We start from the raw sequence: 18,644 nt of genomic DNA on the forward strand, positions 1-18,644 counted from the left end.
TTTTTTTTTCTCCTTTTGGCTATTACAAAAGTAATATAACCACATTACAGAGAAAATAGAAGGAATCACCCTTAACTCAAAGGCCTAACTGTAATCACTATTAACATTTAAAAATACATAACTGACTTACTCAACACATTTATTCTACAGAAGAGTACACCTATGATGCCTAATGAGCTTTGCTTGGGGATAGAAATACACAAATGGAGATCAAGTCCCTGTCCTCAAGAAGCTTAGTCTTGTGAAAAAATGGAAAGAATCTAAGCAATGTGTTTTTCAAAAAAATAGAAGTATAATTATAGCATAAACAATTTGTCATGCTGTATAAAATTAGAATGTTATAACAAAGTTTTCCATGTGTCTACATGGTCTATATCCATTATTTCACTGCTTATAAATATATTTGTGGCTAGGCACAGTGGCTCAAGCCTCTAATCCCAGCACTTACTTTGGGAAGCTGAGGCAGGTGGGTCACTTGAGGTTAGGTGTTTGAGACTCGCCTGGCCAACGTGGTGAAAACCTGTCTCTACTAAAAAGTACAAAAATTAGCTGGGTGTGGTGGTGGGCACCTGTAATCCCAGATACTCAGGGGCTGAGCTGGGAGGATGGCTTGAACCTGGGAGGCGGAGGTTGCAGTGAGCTGAGATCACACCACTGCACTCCAGCCAGGGCGACGGACCAAGATTGCATCTCAGAAAATAAATAAATAAATAAATTTATTTATTTTCATATTTCAGGCATTTGTTTATTTACTGGCTATTATAACTAACACATCTTTGTGTATGGTTCCCAAAATATTCACCTAGCATACTACTTTTTTTTTTTTTTAGGAAAATTGTGTCATCAGACATTTTTCATGGCTTTTATTATTTCTTATCAAAGAAGAAATTTTCTACCTAAATTTCGAAATTTCATATAATAAAACCTGTAAGTCTCCATCACCTAATCTTAATAAAGACTCATCCATATTAAGATAAGTGGAACATAGCCATGAAAACATAAGATTTATTTTTTTATATGCTATTATGTCCTGCTTTATTACATAAAAAGAACTCAATCCGTTGATTTGGTAATTTATTTCAGTCTCATTTCACATATTCCTTAAAAACCGTAAAAGAAAGGAACTATAAAGAATGTCCTTTTCAGGCCAGGTACGGTGACTCATGCCTGTAATCCCAGCACTTTGGGAGGCTGAGGTGGGTGGATCACCTGAGGTCAGGAGTTCGAGACCAGCCTGACCAACACAGAGAAACCCCGTCTCTACTAAAAATACAAAATTAGCCGGGCATGGTGGCACATGCCTGTAATCCCAGCTACTTGGGAGGCTGAGGCAGGAGAATCGCTTGAACCCGGGAGGTGGAGGTTGTGGGGAGGTGGAGGTTGTGGTGAGCCGAGATTGTGCCATTGCACTCCAGCCTGAGCAACAAGAGCGAAACTCTGTCTCAAAAAAAAAAAAAAGAAAAAGAAAAAGAATCTCCTCTTCGAAACCCCAAAGAAGGTAGACTTCAATAATGCTGATTAACCAGAGTGTATCCGACAATAGATAGCTTCCTCAAAATCTAAGAAGATTGAGGGCACAGTGGCTCACACCTGTAATTCCAGCATTTTGGGAGGCCAAGGTGGGAGGATCACTTGAGACTAAGAGTTCGAGACCAGCCTAAGCAACATGGTGAGACGCCCCAATCTCTATACAAAATAAAAACAAAACTGATTTTCTACAGTGTTTAGAAAACTTTTCCATCCTTTTTTTAATCAAGAAAATCCTTTTTAAACAGAAACCTTTCCCCCTGTCCTGTGCCCACCAGTATTCCTTTTCTTCCATAAACACAAACTTTCCACCACAACAATCCTACAACACCCAACACTTCCACCATCCCCCAAAAAGTGTATGGGTATTTTTTTGTTTGTTTGTGTCTGGGTTTGTGCGTGTATGTGCCGGTGCACTTTTGGCTAATTTATGCTGCATAAACCACAAAGTTCCAAAAGCAGTGAGAACATCAGAGCTGGAAAAATCACAGTAGCCAGATGTGTCTGCCGTGAACTCACCATGTAAATTTGATTAAGAAAAAGACTAATGGAAAAAAGGAAAACATAAGATGCCTAAGTAGAAATCTGACTTCTAGTGAACTTTCAGGATTCCTTTCTAAGTGCTTTAAGAAACGCAGGGCTTCGATATCCCTTAGCTATTTTATTTGCTCTTGATACAATGTTAAGCTTCTTTGTATACTTCCTAGAGAGAACAGCAAGCCAACTTAGCAAACTGAGCACAGACAAGATTTTCCATCTTGTCTTGAAAAGTATGCCCTGAAAAGAAAAAAAAAAAAAAAACCACACATGTGTCTATAATTTGAAGTACAGCTCAAGACACAGACCTGGAGGACTTAGACTCTGGGCTGGTGGATGGCACATCTTCAAACGGGTAAGTAAATGTGTGTGTGTGCATGTGTGTGTATATGTAACTTTAAAAATTTCCTATAGTATTGAAAATACACTCTAGTTGCACTTTACCAAAAGTTTCTGAATTGGCTAGGGTTCGCAGGCTGGTGAAGTTGTTATAGTCTTTATTTTTCCTGTACTGTCTGGAAGGATATTGGCATCTCAGGTCAGGGTCTCATTCCAACAAAGAGCCCCATTAGTGTGTGACAGCAGCTCAGCACCACCATGGTTTATGATCACTAGGATTATCACCAAAAAGGCAAAAAAAAAAAAAAAAAAAAAAAGAAAGAAAGGAAAAAAGCATGTCACTTTCTCTTGGTAAAAACATTTTAAAATATGGAGCTACTTTAAGTTGTTGCATGATTTCAGTATTTGTCTGCTGAGAAATGGGAAAATCTACCACTTCACTACTTGCAGAGGGGAAAATGTTCTTCACTTAGAACTCAAGTGTGACTGCTCTTCACAAACTCCCTCTGTGAATGACCTGACAGTCACAAGCTTGCTCCTCTTCATCTTCTCACAATTGCTGTCCAAGGTTAAATATTGTTTTTTGGTACCACACCAGCTAGTTTCACAATTTGTAAGCAAAAGTGCCCAAACAAATATAAGTTGCCGTAACTATGGCTGGGTTTTCCTGAAGGAGGAATGGAATGGCTTTCTAACAGAGCATATCAAAGGCTCTTCCTTCGATTACACAGGAGCCAGAAAGGGGAGGAAAAATGAGGCAACTGGCTAACAATAATAGCTGTAACAATACAACTGCTGGCAGCTTACTATACATCAGGTACCAAGACATGGACTACCTAAATACTCAAAACAATGTTATCAGATAGGTACTATCATTATCACCATTTTACAGATAAAGAAAATGAGACTCAGAGGTTAAATAACCCAATACATAAACATCTAAATTAAGAGAAACTCAGTTCTGACTTCAAGTTCTTCCAAAACAGTCCCCACCTTCCATCCCACTTCCACGCCCGCTTCGCCACCACTCTAACCAAGGACTGAGATCTGCAGCAGGCTTCATTTTCTCAAGCCCATTGTTTTATATATTATAACAGAGCCTGTGTAGGCAGTCTATTTTTTTCCCTGTTTGTTTCCCTCTTATTCTCTTTTTTAAAATTTTAGTAAGTATTAATAGTAAGGAAGGCCCACAACCTACTTAAAACACACAAACTTCTGGCTGGGTGCGGTGGCTCACGCCTGTAATCTCAGCACTTTGGGAGACTGAGATGGGCGGATTGCCTGAGGTCAGGAGTTCGAGACCACCCTGGCCAACATGGTGAAACCCCATCTCTACTAAAAATACAAAAATTAGCTGGGTGTGGTGGCGGGCGCCTGTAATCCCAGCTACTCCAGAGGCTGAGGCAGGATAATTGCTTGAACCTGGGAGACGGAGGTTGCAGTGAGCCAAGATCGCACCATTGCACTCCAGCCTGGGTAGCCAAGTCTCCATCACAAACAAGCAAACAATTCTGTCTGGCTTGTGTAAAGAAAAAAAAATCTACTTTCATATGTATAGTAAAATTTCCCCTGTGTTACTTAAAAGTGAGGATCTGAACAAGTTGTTAACTCCCAAGTGACAATACTGATACGGCTTCCACCAAATGGTAACCTTTCCTCTGTATTATCTAAAGTCCCCCAAGGTCGTCTTTTCTTCTTCCATTTATTGCATATGTCTGGGAATTCAGGCTTAAAGGCCATTACTCTGCTCAGACAGAATCCAAATTGGTAAAGCCTGATTTGGCAAATACGAAAACTAAAATTTTAGTTTTAAGCTAGACCAAACTGGAGATGGCTATTTGAATTAAAGTGCAAAAAAAAAAACAACCCCATATTTTTGCAATTTTCCCCTTCAGAGCTTATTTCATTTTACTTAGACTCACTGTTCAACAAATCTGCCAACCTGCAGAAAGAATCCTCTGTTTTTACAAAGTCACTCACTCCAGGATGACTAAGTAATGGGTCTTTCCTCTCACAATAAAAATATAGTTCGATTTACAAGTCGCATTACAGGAATACATCTAAAGCTCTTTTTGTTGTTGTTGTTGTTGTTGAGACGGAGTTGCGCTCTGTCGCCCAGGCTGGAGTGCAGTGGCGCAATCTCGGCTCACTGCAAGCTCCGCCTCCCGGGTTCACGACATTCTCCTGCCTCAGCCTCCCGAGTAGCTGGGACTACAGGCGTCCGCCACCACACCAGGCTAATTTTTTGCATTTTTAGTAGAGACGGGGGTTTCACCGTGTTAGCCAGCATGGTCTCGATCTCCTGACCTCGTGATCCTCCCACCTCGGCCTCCCAAAGTGCTGGGATTACAGGTGTGAGCCACCGCGCCCGGCATCTAAAGCTCTTATAAAAAATAAGGTGTCTAGTGATAAGAAGTTTCTCCTGGGAGAGGTAACTTAAACATTTCCACCAGAGGGCACTATCCTCACTGAAGGTAATGAATACATTGTTCCTAATTTAAAACACTTTGCAATCTAACCAGCCCAAAATAAATCATTTTTATTCCAGAAAGCACTTACAAAGAACAGTTAAATTGTCTTAAAATATAACATGCTATAGTTAAATAAAATATAAAATAATTTTTTGCCATAAAAATAATGATAATAATAAAAAACATATATTTTAGCTTACTATGTGGCAATCATAGTTCTAAGCACTTCGCATATATAAACTCGTAAGTTCCTCATATATTAATAATCTCCATTGTACATATGATGAAATCAAAGCACAGACAAATAACTTAAGGGTCACCAAACTAGTAACTACAGAGCCAGGATTCAAATTCTGGCAGTCAGACACCCAAGTCCATGTACCTAACCTACAGAAACATACAGGGACCCAATACAAGGAGATTTGTTTCTGAATGTATTTAACTATGCCACTGATTATCTCACAGCTCTAGAAATAAATAAAATTAGTTATAAAAGGTACTATTCTATCATCTGATAGTAATGTTATTAACTATATTTTGACATCCTTTTCACATGTATATAAACGCCTTGCATTAAAGAAGACCTATCACTTTAGTTCACTTATTTGACAGCTACATTCCATTGAAAAGTACCAAAGTTCTAGATTTAAGAAGAAGGAAGAGTGGGAGGAAAAGAATCTGCTCTTTTCTTTTTCTAGTTTTTAAGAGATGGGGATCTCATTATGTTGCCCAGGCTGGTCTCAAACTCCTATGCCCAAGAGATCCTCCCACCTCAGAGCCTCCCAAGTAGCTGGGACTACAGGGATGCACCTCTACACCCAGCTCTGCTCTTTTTATTTTTATATGTTTAAAGATATATAATAAAGACTATGAACCACAGGCAGAGTTATGGCTTGAAATGAAATAGTCTGAGTAAATCATTTATTATTCCGACTGTATTGAGACTCTCTAAATTAAGTCCTGGTCTTTGGAACTTACTTGGCATTCACAGTTGTATTTCCATCCTTCAGACACATCTGTGATTCTCCATAAGCTAGAAACACACTTTGCAATGGGCAAATACACAAATACTGTTGGAAAAACCCCAGAATGTGCATCTTGAGAAATTCACTGCCTTATTAGAAATCTGGAAACTGCTGGGTGCCGGGTCTCACGCCTGTAATCCCAGCACTTTGGGAGGCTGAGGCAAGCGGATCGCCAGGGGTCAGGAGTTCGGGACCAACTTGGCCAACATGGTAAAATCCCGTCTCTACTAAAAACACAAAAATTAGCTGGGCGTGGTGGTGCATGCCCATAGTCCCAGCTACTGGGGAAGCTGAGGTATGAGAATTGCTTGAACCAGGGGGCAGAGGTTGCAGTGAGCTGAGATCATGCCACTGCACTCCAGCCTGGATGACAGGGTGAGCCTCTTTCTCAAAATAATAATAATAATAACAAAAATTAAATAAAAATAGAAATCTGGAAACTAAGGTATTTTACTGGGCTACAGGTAAATTTGTTTCAGAATGTTCAGATTACAACTTCTTTAGATATATTTGACTAGTGCAATTGGACTTTGTGTGTGTGTGTGTGTGCGCATGTGCGTGCATGTATGCACGTACAGGCAGACTCACAGGTGCCTTCAATATCTAGTTCCAAGCATTCAAGCTTCTTTTAATTAGTCCGCTTCCTACATGTTGCACAATTTTTAAAAATTAAGGAGAATGCATAAAAGAACATGACAAAGGATATCCACTCCAGTATTTGTATGCTAGCAACACACTAGTAACAACCTAAATATCTACCAGATGGGAGTTAGTTAAATAAACTAATTATAGCATATTAATATAGTAGACTAATAGGCAAATTTTTAAAAGAATGAAGCAGCTCTATATGTATGGACAGGCAGGTGAAGAAAGCAAGATACAGAACAGTGGCTATGATATGCTAACCTTAGTATGATGAAACACACACACACACACACACACACACACAACTAGAAACACTGGTTGGCTCCAGGAAACAAACTTGGGGACTGAGGAAAGGGAGATTGGAGGAAGTGTTTGAATTTTTTTTTCTTTTCTTTTTTTTTTTTTGTAAACTGGGTTCATGAAAGATTTTTTTCCGATTATAATTGATTACAAAGTTAAAGTTAAAACTTTAATAATCAGTTTTTAGAATTTTCGATGAAAATTAAATGGTTAAAGAAACTGTAAAAACCAGTCTAATGCCACCTAATTTGGGGTCTCTTTACTACAGTGGCATCTGATTTCTACATGAGCTCCTGTATATTTGGGACAAAATGACTCACGGGAGGCTTTGGTTTACCACTGCTGGTACCAGAACTGGTTGCATTTTCTTTGATCTGCCCTTTAGATAAGGAACTCAACAGAGGTTATTCCATGTCACTTGCTTTTTGGAAACTGTACATCTGCAAGCTTTAAAGCAGTAGGTTCAGACTTCCTGGAAGAACTGACACTTGAAGCTGACTAGGGTCTACTTGAGTTCATACTCACTTTGGCTAAGCCACAGTATGAGGGAAGGGTGTCCAGGAATAACGCTTCCATTTTTATCTTGTTCATTCCTGAAAATCCAACAGGAGATTCTTTTCACTCCCTAAAATTAACTGTTCTGTGTATAAAGCATATCTGGATATCTGATCTTAAATGGAAATGTTATCTGAAAATGGCACCAACTTTTCTAAAACTTTAAAATTGGCCTTTTTTTATTTTTAGCCCTGGGGGAGAAGGAAAGGAATGATTACCAAAAAAGCTGGCTGGTTCCGTTGCTGCAGTGTATTAATTCACTGGTGATTATCTCTAGTGGGGATAATTTTAGCAGAAAATATTCTCTTCTCAAGTCTAAAATCACACTTATTAAATATTGTAAATGAAGTAAAAAGTGAGCCATATTATCCCACGGCAGGTATGGGGAGAAGCCACCTGCAGGTTATGTAATGGTTAACACTCCCTTCTAAAATCAGACCAGCCTGCTTTCCAGCTTTGCTCTCCACAAGCGGCAAGACTTTCGGAAAGTTTCTTCATCTATAAACTGGAGAGCCTGTTACTTTTTGTAGGGGTTTTGGAAGGCTTTCATAAGGTAAGGCATGGAAGCACTTGGCATGCTATCTGACACATGTTATGCAGCAATTATGAAAAAAAAGGAAAAAAGGGAAATAAGGATAGGGATTTGAGACTAGAATTGTACCTGTAGGCAGTCGCCAGGAGCCAAAGTCATCCAAAGCGTGTATGTGTCCTACTTGCCTTAGGGATTTGAGACTAGAATTGTACCTGTAGGCAGTCGCCAGGAGCCAAAGTCACCCAAAGCGTGTATGTGTCCTACTTGCCTCAGTCTAGATGAAGATAGGAGGCCTAACTGATTTTTCTACCCCAATTAAGGCCATTGGAGGGAAGGTCAGAACTATAGTTTAAAACTGAGGCAGCAGTATCATGAGTTGGTGGTAAACAGACCAAGTAAAGAAGGGAAAGGCAGCAGAAGGGTAACATGGTATTGCAACCAAGAAGAAGGAGCAAACACCATCTGGGTGCATGAAGAAACATGGGAACAGCCAGAACCACTTATGAGCCCCGCCACCCCTTGATTGAACACTCGTTTCTTCAGCTCAGAGTCAAAGCTTGGGGCTCCACCAGGCGCGGTGGTTCATGCCTGTAATCGCAGCGCTTTGGGAGACTGAGGTGTTAGGATTGTTTGAGCCCACGAGTTCAACAACACCAGCCTGGGCAACAAAGGGAGACCCCAACTCTACCAAAAATAAAAAACTTTTTTAATTTTAAAAAAGCTTGGGGCTTACCGAGATTTGGCTGGGATACTGCCATAGACCTCTGAGGCACTGGTGTGGAACTGACGGCAGGGTGGAGGTTCATATGATTCAGTGGCTGATTCATCGCCTTCCTAGGGTCTTGCCATGTGGTGATTTTTTCTATGTGACTAAAAGAAGGAAAACAATTAATTATCTTTTTAATTGTCAGCATCATTATCATCATCACCAACAACAGCATAATAGTTAACGACACTGATTCTTCCCTTAGGATCTGCTTGAGTGGTTGATAGATTGTGCTTGGTTTCATCCAAGGACATACTTGCCTATTTTTCCTTGCATCCTGGTTAGGCCACACTGGGGATTCTGCAAGCAGCTCTCTAAACACAAGCCCAAGACATCGCTGTCCAGACAGCCCTTGCATGCAGTTAGCCCCAGTGAACTTCCCCTCGGCCCGTGGAGCTTGTATTCCCCACCACCTCAATGCTTCTCGGCCATCCAATCACTGGAGTGCCATAGTGTGAGCTCCTTCCTGGAAGGGGAGCCATGCTCACCTTCCCAGCCAGTCCCCCATACTCTCCTGACTCATAGAATTGACATAATGAGAATCCTTTTGGCTGTCATCAAGCAAAAGATGGGCCCATGAAACCAGCTTCTGAACACCACATTAGTGAGCTCTCACAGTAGGAGTGTAAGGTATTTCGAGGTCCCCAAAGGTGACACATAAAGCCCTCAAGAAGCTCACTGTCACCAAGCAAGGTGACAATAGGGTAGCTGGAAGGCAGAGTATTAGAAAATAATAGTAGGAAAGTCAACTAGTGCCAGCTTATGAAGAAACTTAGATATTGAGGCATGAAGGTTTACAAGGGAGAAGACGTGATTACATCTTTGATCACATACAACTTCCAGTTTGTTACTGTGACTTAATCACAGAGAAACTAGCCCAACATGAAACATGAGCTTCTGCTCAGAGTTTCGAGTACATTCTAAGAAAGGTGGATGTGGCCTCCAGCTTTGCCTACCACCTTCCAAATCACATCACAGGTCACTTTACAGACCCCGTCCCACTCCATCAAGCTCTTCCTTTAGTGAGAGTTTATGAGATATATAGATATATATATAATATATAATAATATATATATAATATATATCTCTCTCATATATATGAGATATATATGAGATATATATCATATATATGAGATATATATGAGATATATATCTCATATATATCATGAGATATATATCTCATATATCTCATGAGATATATATCTCATATATCTCATGAGATAGATATCTCATATATCTCATGAGATAGATATATCATATATAGATATATATCTCATATGTATCTCATATATATCTCATATATATGAGATATATCATATATATCTCATATATATGAGATATATCATATATATCTCATATATATGAGATATATCATATATATCTCATATATATGAGATATATCATATATATCATATATATCTCATATATATGATATATATCATATATATCATATATATCTCATATATATGATATATATATCATATATATCATATATATGTCATATATATGATATATATATCATATATATATCATGATATATATATATGAGTGGATCCATCCCGTTCCTCTACTTTGTTTTATAAACAGTATCAGAAATCTTCCTTCTCCTCCTTCTCCTTCTTCTTTTTTGTTTTTTTGAGACATGATCTTGCTCTGTCGCCCAGGCTGGAGTACAGTGGCATAATCATGGCCCATTGCAGCCCCGACATCCTGGGCTGAAGCCATCTTCCCACCTCGGCCTACTGAGTACCTGGGACCACAGGCACCTGCAACCACACCTGGCTCATTTAAAAAAAAAAAAAAATTTTGTAGAGGTGGGTATCTCCTTATGTTGCCCAGGCTGGTCTGGAACTCCTGAGCTCAAGTGATCCTCCCACCTCAGTCTCCCAAAGTGCTGGGATTACAGGCACAAGCCACCACGCCCAACCCAGTATCAGAGATCTTTCCATATCCATCAAAGACAACAAACATTGATAGAAGAAACCGAATGTTAGCCCTTTGTTTAGGGCCTCACAACCAGGCTGGTCTCTTCCAGTCAGGCCCCCACCATTGACCTTCCTTAGACATACAACAAAAGGAGCATGATTGCTGTTTCTGCTAAACACACCTCAATTTTGAATAACAATGGCGTCCTTTGAATCTTTAAGGTAGGAAACCACTTTTACTTTCATTATGTTTAATCAGTCTAGAAACTTCCTTGCATTGAAGTTGTATTTGTCTTGTTTTCTTTTCAGTCTGTTTCCTCACTTTTAAATGCTTCCTCTGCTAAAATTGTTATTCAGATTTCTTAATGCAAGACTTGAAGGTATTGCCAAGGGGAACTCATCCATTGCCTTGAGTGAAAACTTGGGTCTAAAGGTCTAAGGTTTTAGAATAAATGTGATTTAAAAAATAATAATTAAAAAAAAAGAAAAAAAAGGCCAGGGCGGTGGCTCATGCCTATAATCCCAGCACTTTGGGAGGCCGAGGAGGGTGGATCACCACAGGTCAAGAGTTCGAGACCAGCCTGGCCAACATGGTGAAACCCCAGCTCTACTAAAAATATAAAAAGTAGCCGGCATGGTGATGCATGCCTGTAACCCCAGCTACTCGGGAGGCTGAGACAGGAGAATCGCTTGAATCCGGGAGGCGGAGGTTGCAGTGAGTTGGGATCATGCCACTGCACTCCAGCCTAGGCAGCAGAGTGAGACTCCATCTCAAAAAAAAAAAAAAAAAAGAAAGAAAGAAAGAAAAAAAAGATGGGGAAATACTGAAGTAAAGGATGAAAATCATTTCTGTAAGTATAAAATAAATAATAAAAAAACAATAGTTTTAGTTTACACCTTCAGTTTAACAACTGTAGTTCTGTTTAAAGCTTTCATAAAATCTGTCAACTTCTGGGCAGGTGGAAACTCATAGCAGCCTCAGGCTTGTCACAGGCCTTCCAAGTGAGGAACTAATTGATGAGGATGTCAAAATTACGTAACTCTCTTTAGCAAAATAATTAGACCTAAGAAATGCTTTGATTATTCCTTCAGAACTCATTCTATTAAAGCAGCATGTTTTCCAAGGCAGACATGTGCTACATAAATAGTTTCCACTCTCGTACCAGAAGGAAAAGAACCCTTCTCTCTTTCATAAACCTTTCTCAGACTCTCTGACATCATGGATATTGATGCTGTGCTAAAACCAACATCAGCACAGGCGCCGGTGAGATGTGGAAATATACATCATTTGCTGGAAGATGTTCAAGGACACTTCTGTGGTCAGAATTTCAGCTACCAGCTGTAGGAATAATACAGGAGCTGGAATGATGCATTCCCAAATGCTGGTCCCCCACTCTCCCCTCCCGTTCTGAACAAGTGGGCTGTGGCTCCTGAATGCGGCAAGAGCAGGAACATCTAGCATAGGAAGCCCAGGATCTGAAGTGGCAGATGAGCTCATCTTGCCTAAGGAGTGCCAGCACAGCTTGCCAGCCTAAATCCCCTGGGACAGAGTGTGGGGCCTTCTGGGTGGACCTCATCCTGACAGTTCTGACCCCAAAGATGTACAGCTTACCCGTGGCTTGAAGTCCCAGCACTCCTGCAGTGCAGTGGGAGCCTCCACGGCCCACCCGTCAAACTCCACACCCAGCCAACACATTTAAAGGAGTTTTGTTCCCAGTGGATTTGTTAATTAAAAGTGTCACTCACAGTATTCCCCAAAGGCTGGAGTACAAGAGGGAGTCTTTCTTAAGTGAGCAGTTCTCATTGCTCCAAAACAACTCTGAGAAGAAAGCCACTCAAATTCCTGGCTCTGCAGACCAGTCGACCTGACATCAGCTGTAAGGCTGCGCTAACGTGGTGTCAAGAGTGGCTCCCAGGCTGAATGCAACAAGTAAGAGTGAGCTATTGCTCACAAGAGGCACTTAATACAGCCTTGATGATTTCATCTGAAAACTAAATTCTCCTATTGTTCTAATCACTTAGTGCCTCAGGCTCCAGCTCCCCCTACTTCCCACCACTTCCCAAAGCCAGGATACGCCATTCCCTCTTTCACTCTGCTGTCTCATCTCTGCTCCCTCTCTCAATGTTACTGAGTCATTTCCTTTCTCGTATTTCTCAGTGTAATCTCAGTGTTTGCCAGGACCCACAATTTAGCTGATGAATCCCCACTTCCCCGCTACGCCCACCTGCTTCCTGGCTTCACTCCCTTGCTTAGTCTACTGCAAGAAAAAGTCTCTCTGCTGTTTTAAAAGTATAACTTCCCTTGGAAATACACGCACATACACAAATATATTTAACCTGCCTACATATGTGTATTGTATAAATACATACACTGTACAGGTTTCATATTTGAAAATGGAACAAAAAAGGAAAAAGAAACATACCAAACTATTTATGGTGATATATGCAAATAACAAGCTCACTGGTAATTTTTTTTTCTCATCTAAACTGCTTTGTACTTTCCAGGTTTTTAGCAGTGATTATGTATTGTTGTCACAACCAGTAAAAACAAAAATACTAATGAAGGTACAAAAAGACAAAAAAGAAAATTGATGCATGAATACACAGGTCATAAGGTATAAGCAGCACTTTGGGAGGCCGAGGTGGGCAGATCACCTGAGGTGGGGAGTTTGAGACCAGCCTGACCAACACGGAGAAGCCCTGTCTCTATTAAAAATACAAAATTAGCCGGGCGTGGTGGCACATGCCTGTAATCCCAGCTACTCAGGAGGCTGAGGCAGGAGAATTGCTTGAACCCAGGAGGCGGAGATTGTGGTGAGCCGAGATCGCACCATTGCACTCTAGCCTGGGCAACAAGAGGGAAACTCAGTCTCAAAAACAAACAAACAAACAAACAAACAAAAAAGAGTTCCTGAAGATAAACTACAGATTTGGCTCCTATCTTTGTGTGGCTCAAATCAGGGGACAAATGGAATCAATCACATGATCCCATGCTGTTTATAAAGAAAAAGAATAGCAGTTCCTACGGGGAAGAAAAGCTTTTCTTGACAGTAAAAATTTTTTTCCTCGACTTAAAAACAAGAAAAATCCTCTACAAGTGCTTCCCATGGAGAGCCCTGGTGGTATGTGGGGTTAACGGTACCTGTAACAAATATAAGCGGGAGTGGGCTTTTTCCCCTTCCTTCAAGAGCCCCTTGGACCACTACTTCCCAGACAGCCTCCTTCTCTCAGTCCCAGAAAGACCAACCAATTCCTGGCCTCCAATTACATTATGAGTCTCTGCTTAGAGAACTACCCAGTTTGGACAAAAGCATGGAGTTTGCTAAGGGGCAAGAAAGGTCACCACGTCTCTGAGAAGATATTTGGCTGGAAATGGTAGGTTATGAAAAACCACGTCGTGTGAAATCAGTTTTCCCTCATGGATTAATATTTTCCTCAAGAAAGACACAAATGTAGAAAGCCATTTTATTTATCAGGTAAATTGTGTGTTTGGGGTTAAAATGTTTTGAAATTGGTGTGGCGGCATGCCCACCCTCCAAGTCACCCTCCCCTCAGACTGGCCTCCCCATCAGCCTGCGGAGGGGGTGTTAACTTTGCTCCAGTTTCCTCCTCTCAAGCCACTGCTACCTCCTTCTACCTCCTTCATGAACTTTCACCTTGATGAGGGCAATGGCCTCTGGGCTTCCCTTCTGCCAATCTTTCTGGTTTTCCTCCCTCCCTCCTTCCCTCCCCCCACCCTCTCTGCCTGACAATCCATCCACTATCTCACCTCTAGGCACATATCCCAAGGATACCTGGTATCCAAGTCCCCCTGGGTCACCATGGCCCATGAAATAACAGCACAACTCACGTAAGCATCTCCCAGACACAGCAGCCTACTGCCAGACTCTGTGGGCTCTGCAAAGACCACACACAGTTGTGGAGTCACATATACCTGGGTACCTTGGTACCTGGGTCTAATATTAGCTCTGACCCCGTGTGATCTAATTGGATATCCTAGTCACACTACCCATATGCATGAGACAGGGGTAAAAAAGCTAACAGTATACTGGTTCCTCACTGTGAGAATAAAGCAGGTCTGTTCTGGGAATATTATGACCACTAAAGTAACTTACAGATTTCATGGCCAGTTCTCCCGGCTTCCCAAACTCACTCAGCAGTGAGTGCAGAGAAGGCAGCTCTGGCCTCGAGTCCAAGGTTGGCAACACTTGGTTCAAGTTTTTTCAACAACCATGGATCGTATACCTATTATGCATGATGGGTGATGTACTGGCTAGGTGTAAAAATCAAAAACATTGTGCAAACATAGTAAAGGCAAAGATAAAAATCTTATCTGTAAAAGTAGAATAATCAGGCCGGGTGCAGTGGCCTGTAATCCCAGCACTTTGGGAGGCCGAGGTGGGTGGATCACCTGAGGTCGGGAGTTAGAGACCAGCCTGGCCAACATGGAGAAACCCTGTCTCTACTAAAAATACAAAATTAGATGGGCGTGGTGGTGCATGCCTGTAATCCCAGCTACTCGGGAGGCTGAGGCAGGAGAAACACTTGAATCGGGGAGGCGGAGGTTGCAGTGAGCTGAGAGAGTGCCATTATTGCACTCCAGCCTGGGCAACAAGAGTGAAACTCCGTCTCAAAAAATAAATAAATAAATAAATAAATAAATAAATAAATAAATAAATAGAATCCTCCAGCTTCTTAACACCCGGGAAAAGGCCTGGTGTTTTTGGATGAATTTACCTACACTAACTTTATGATGAAGGAAGCCATACAACAAGGACTTTCTGAAATAGAGAATCCCATGTAATATATTTTGTATTGCTGGAAACATACAAAGATATAAAAATAGGAATGATTACAAGTGTTTCATTTTGAAAGAATTTAAAACTATTAGCAGCATGTTGCTTATTTCTATGGGCAAAGATTTTGTCTTCAAACATAAGTGTTTTGTCTTTTTTCTGTCTACCATTGATTTAATAAATGAGAGTTTCACACAGTTTCAGACATCAGGACGGGACCTGGAAGCAGCCTCCAAACTGCCTCTTCTTTTGCCACAACCTAGCTGAGCAGTTAAAGAGAACCACACCAGTGAGATGAGAATTTAAAGGCAGCCTGGGGTCATAAAACCAAGGCAGACTGGTTTAAAACTCAATCATACTCACTGCTCCCTGTTTTCATCCTCTCAGTGAAATTCCTCTGTAGCCTCTGTCCTTACTGCCTCTTTTTTTCTCTTCCAGTAGAATACAAGCTCTTCCAGAAGAAATGTTCCACAGATAATGCTAGCCAGGTGTGGTGGCTCACACCTGTAATCTTAGCACTTTGGGAGGCTGAGGCGGGAGGATTGCTTGAGCCCCAGAGTTGGAGACCGGCTTGGGCAACATAAAAAGACCCTAGCTCTTAAAAAAGAAAAAAGAAAAAAAGCTGCCAAGCCTATGATATTTACAAGCCCCATTTAAGTATAAGCAAACTGTCTTATTTCAGAAAATCAGATTTTTAAAACTTTTTTGATTTACTAGGCCAATTCACCATCTTCTTAGTGTTAAAACAAATGTACATACTGAAGACAATTAGCTTAAAATTTGCTAAATGAAACAGCTTTGCAACTTGCTTCTTGTGACTCAGTCCAATTAGACCCACTAGTGTTACAAATGGAAACTGAAACAGATTTGGATGAGGTTGATAAATTCCCATATAGGGCCTGCCAAGTAAATCTGACCCACTGTCAGCAGACAACAAACGCTATGCCAATTTTTAATCCTGTACCAGATGGCAAGAAGTCTTGCCCAAGACTTATATTAAACTTTTAAAATTTTCCTCAATTGAAATTAGAATACAAGTATGCAAAAGGTGGTTTACTTTCTCGTTGTATGTTGGGGATAAATACTGTTTGCACTTAAATCAAATTAAACATTCTATCAGTGTGTTCTTATTTAGATTTCAAGACCTAGGAAATGACATATATCTTACTCATATCTTACATTTCTTTTAGTAGTACCTTTTGTTTTGCCAACGGTACTTAGCTCTGCTAACCAACACCAGAGATGAGTCTTAACCACAAGAACAAAGACAGGGGTGGTATGCACACTTACTAATTCTCCCAGGCCCAGATGCACACTTTCTCCAGGTAGTCCCTGTGCTGTCACCTAAAACCAGAATGCAATGGGAGCTGAGCACAGCGGAAGCCCATTGCAGTGGGAGCCCATTGCAGGAGAAACCCCAGGGAGCTCATCACAGAAGGGAGGCCACATCACAGAGGGAGCCCATGACGGTAGAAGCCCCATCGCAGTGGATGCTCAGCTCACCACCCACATCTAAACTAGCAACCCGACTTGATCATGTTTGTAATATTAAGATTAGGTTTTTTGTTTGTTTGTTTGTTTTTGAGACGGAGTTTCGCTCTTGTCACCCAGGCTGGAGTGCAATGGTGCGATCTCAGCTCCCTGCAGCCTCTGCCTCCCGGTTCAGGCAATTCTCCTCCTTCAGCCTCCCAAGTAGCTGGGATTATAGGTGTGTGCCACCACACCTGGCTAATTTTTGTATTTTTAGTAGAGATGGGGTTTCACCATGTTGGCCAGGCTGGTCTAAACTCTTGACCTCAGGCCATCCACCCGACTCAGGCTCCCAAAATGCTGGGATTATAGGCGTGAGCCACCGTGCCTGGTGATAATATTAAGATTAGTAGTCATCCAGTACATTGATCGCCTATGCTTAACTTTATCCGTCTATTTGCATAATGTGGAGTCGGCTTTTGAACTTCGATATGTTGACAATCAGAAATAAAGTAATGGCTCTTCACATGGTTGAAGAGATACATAGCTTCGGTTTTATTTTATTTCTAGATACCCTAAATTAATCAATCTTCCTCCCATGTTGTCATTCTTTCTACCACCCTAATTAATAATTCTTTGTCCCAAAGCAGCTTTTAAAACACTATTATTGGTTATAATTATTCTTCCATTCTGCCCAAATCCTAAAGGGCACCATCTCCTGCTATTTTTAATGCATTAGAATAGAAGATATAAAGAGGTAAAAGTCAAGCTGCCAATGTGCACAGCTAACACATCTATTAGCAAAGCATTCAGAGTTTAAACCCCAAAGCTATTAAAAAAAAAAAAGACTCATGCCATATAATAAAGGTGACTGTTCACACAACAGAAATGTGTTAGATGAGAAAGTTCATCCTTCTTTGAAACCACAAAGAATTTATAGTTAACAGTTTCCCGTCAGATTTTCACTTAAGCAGCTCATCAAACATATCTGCAGTCTATGACACAGAAATAATAACTGATATATAAATAGGGGATTTTTTTATGATCCTCTAATAAAAGATGATACAAGACCAGAGAAGTTATTTCAGTGTATGGTTCCGGTCTCTACCATTCACTTGCCAATTCAAAAAATTTCAGCATTCTCTGGAATTCCGAATGAATGGCAGGGATTGTATTTTTAACTACCAGGCTCTAATCCTCGACTTCCCTCAGAGACTTGCCAAGAAGCCTCCACTTGTTTAAGTTAGCAGCAGTAGGCACAGCAGCCATGTGAAAGGTCTCCTAGTGCCTCTGCCCTGGCCAGCTGTGGTGATCCATCTCCCTCACGTCCTTCCCACTGAACACCACCGACTTTTCTGCAGACTCATTCTATCTGAACCTACTCAGTCAGGCAGAAGCTGAGTCAAGCAAAGCTGCTGTCAGACCCAAAGAGGAGATGAGCCAAATCAGGACTGTAATACCAGCAGTTCCTGCAGGGATTAATTTACCAGAGTTTTGTCCCTGGGGTGGGGAAAAAAAAAAAAAGTGGCACTGTGAAGTGCCACTTCCCAGAGAAAACCACTTTGGAAGACTGGTGACTCATCAAGACAGCCCCAGGTGTGACTCATGAACCTCACTTCAGAAGGTGAACAGTCCAGCCACTGTGTTAGAGACACCCTGTCATCTGCTCCACGCACCCCAACAGCACCCGGCCCTGGCAAGCCTCACTTTGCCTCTGCAAACTGAGCAAAATTCTTGCTTAACCTTATTTTTCCTA

The 18,644-nt window shown here is 41.1% G+C and overlaps 1 protein-coding gene across 1 annotated transcript in view; it reads right to left on the reverse strand.

Annotated features, from left to right (window-relative positions):
- The window catches only part of WWTR1 (WW domain containing transcription regulator 1), a 141,853-nt gene that overhangs the window by 47,365 nt on the left and 75,844 nt on the right, over positions 1 to 18,644 (reverse strand). The window contains exon 3 of the mRNA XM_003776334.5: positions 8,665 to 8,801. Within this exon, the coding sequence (XP_003776382.2) occupies positions 8,665 to 8,801 (137 nt within the window). The remainder of the gene's footprint in view (positions 1 to 8,664; positions 8,802 to 18,644) is intronic.

The sequence above is a fragment of the Pongo abelii genome, chromosome 2 (genome assembly GCF_028885655.2).
Source record: "Pongo abelii isolate AG06213 chromosome 2, NHGRI_mPonAbe1-v2.0_pri, whole genome shotgun sequence".
NCBI classification, from domain to species: domain Eukaryota; kingdom Metazoa; phylum Chordata; class Mammalia; order Primates; family Hominidae; genus Pongo; species Pongo abelii.